This window comes from Fukomys damarensis, unplaced genomic scaffold (assembly GCF_012274545.1).
Source record: "Fukomys damarensis isolate Sample0158 unplaced genomic scaffold, DMR_v1.0_HiC HiC_scaffold_16, whole genome shotgun sequence".
In the NCBI taxonomy this organism is placed as follows: domain Eukaryota; kingdom Metazoa; phylum Chordata; class Mammalia; order Rodentia; family Bathyergidae; genus Fukomys; species Fukomys damarensis.
Window position 1 is genome coordinate 22143604 of NW_022900928.1, and position 2388 is coordinate 22145991.

General features: G+C 38.4%; 1 protein-coding gene across 1 annotated transcript; it reads right to left on the bottom strand.

Annotated features, from left to right (window-relative positions):
• Positions 1–1034: 1034 nt before the first annotated feature.
• On the bottom strand, positions 1035–1988 carry LOC104856534 (olfactory receptor 10A5). The gene has a single exon (XM_010615984.1). It carries the CDS (start codon positions 1986–1988, stop codon positions 1035–1037), a length of 954 nt encoding a protein of 317 aa, XP_010614286.1.
• Between the last annotated feature and the right edge of the window lie 400 nt (positions 1989–2388).

Below are 2388 nucleotides of genomic sequence, written 5' to 3' on the forward strand. Positions count from 1 at the left end.
ATAGTAAAAGATTGTTTAAATGAATTATGATGTTCACAAAATAGAATACTATGCAGTTATTAAAAGAAAGAGAAATCTTGTGAAGTCAGCTAATATCTCTTTTAGCTTTGATGATAGCAGCTCCATCACTGAAATGTATATTACTTTAACAGAGCATAGGAATGTAAATAAGCAATACAGAGATTATGAAATCTCAGATCATTTTTCCCAGGAAAAATATCTAGCAAGGAAGAACATGATTATTAAGATTATAAAGACATACATAAGGGTTACTGACCCACTTTCCTATATCCATATTGCAGATCAATAAGATTAAGGAAACTAACACTGCCTCAAAAGCATGAGAGTTGAAATGAGGCAGTCAGGAGAGTTATGCAGTTGGAGGGATAACAAGATTTTCTATCTGACAAATGAAGAGTCAAATTTGGCTCAATGAAGAGAAAGTGACAAAATGATTTTCAATGGATTTTATTCTCTTTTAATGTGCATGTCTCCATGTCAGAATTAGTAGGAGTTTTATGCTGTCCAAAGTTTACATTACACAGTAATATAAATGTGTTGAAATACTTGGCCACATAAATATTGAAATACCAGTTGAATCAATAAGAAAAAGACTATAAATCTGCAATGGCAGAGAGAAATTTTTGCAGAGGGTAGTAATAGATCTAAAACCCTGCTGTCTTATATTCTCTTTACTTAGCTTTCTAAAAGCCATTTCAGCTACTGAGTTTCACCCCAATGAATATATATATATATATATATATATGCATATATCTATACCTATATATCTAAATAGATATAGATCTCAAACACATAGATAGATAGATAGATAGATAGATAGATAGATAGATAGATAGATAGATCTCAAATGTGAGAATGATTCTTCTTCTTTCAGTAGACATTAGTTTTACTTCTTTTGGAGGGGGGAGATTTTTTTTTTTGTACCAGGGATTGAACTTGGGTCCTTGTGCTTGTGAGGCAGGTGGTGGTACCACTGAGCTAAATCCCTGGCCCTTAGTTTTGCTTCATAATGTCTATAGAATACAGATTCTGAGGGCAAGGGCCTTGTGGAAAGTCCGGCTGAGGGAATTTTTCACCTCATTATTTCTCAGGCTGTAGATGATGGGATTCAACATGGGAGTCACAATAGTGTAGGACAATGATAGTAATTTCTTGCTCTCAGGGGAATTATTTGATTTGGGCCTAAAGTATGTGAGGCTTAAAGATACATAGAAAAGGGACACAACAAGAAGGTGAGAAGAACAGGTAGAAAAGGCTTTATGCTTCCCTTTAGCTGATGGAATCTTGAGGATGGCAGCAGCAATGCGTGTGTAGGAAGACAAGATCAGCAAGCAGGGTATCATGACCACCAGAATGGTTCCCACAATGGCGTAGATCTCAAACAGTGCTGTGTCTGCACAGACCAGCCTCAGCACGGGTGGGCTGTCACAGAAGAAGTGGTTCACTTTGTTGGTGGCACAGAATGGGAAACTGAAGAGCCATGTGGTCTGGACAGTGGCTACAGGAAATCCTGGAAACCAGGAGGCTGCAGCCAGTTTGGTGCACGTCCTTTGGTTCATGAGCACTGGGTAGTGCAAGGGACTGCAGATGGCTACATAGCGGTCATATGCCATAGTGGCCAACAGGAAGCACTCAGCCACTCCAAAGAAGAAGGAGAAATACATCTGAGTGGCACAGCCAAGGAAGGAGATGGTTGTGTCCTGGGCAAGCAGGGTTCTCAGCATTTTAGGAAAGATGACTAGGTTGAGACCAATCTCCAAGAAAGACAAGTTCCTGAGGAAGAAGTACATGGGACTGTGCAGCATGGGGTCAGCCAAGGTAACCAGAATGATGAGGCTGTTTCCCATCAGGGTGACCACATAGATGATGAGAAATATCAGGAAGAGCAAAGACTGTATCTTGGTAGGTAGAGAAGTGAAGCTCATGAGGATAAACTCATTTAGCCTTGTACAGTTTCCTGAAGCCATAGGTAAACGTTTAAATCTCCATTGTGGTCAGAGAGAGAAATTCTTGACTGGAGCAAAAATCACATTCTGAATATGTCTTTCAGGTTCCTTCTTATTGTCAGTGAATTAGATAAAGTTAAGATCTTGGATTTCAGATTAACCTATAGAGAAAGTGTTGCTCAGTGAGTCATAGGTCTCTGAAGGGGACATGAAAGGACATTAAAGTTTCTTCTAGTGGTGTGTTATAATAAATATATTCACAATTTTATTAAATTTAAATTTAAATTTAAATTAACAACAACACAAGGGCCGGGGATTTAGCTCAGTGGTTCTGTTATCTGCCTCACAAATGAAGGTCCTGAGTTCAATCCCAGGTGCCAAAATAAATAAATAAATACCAACAACACCAAAGAAAACAATA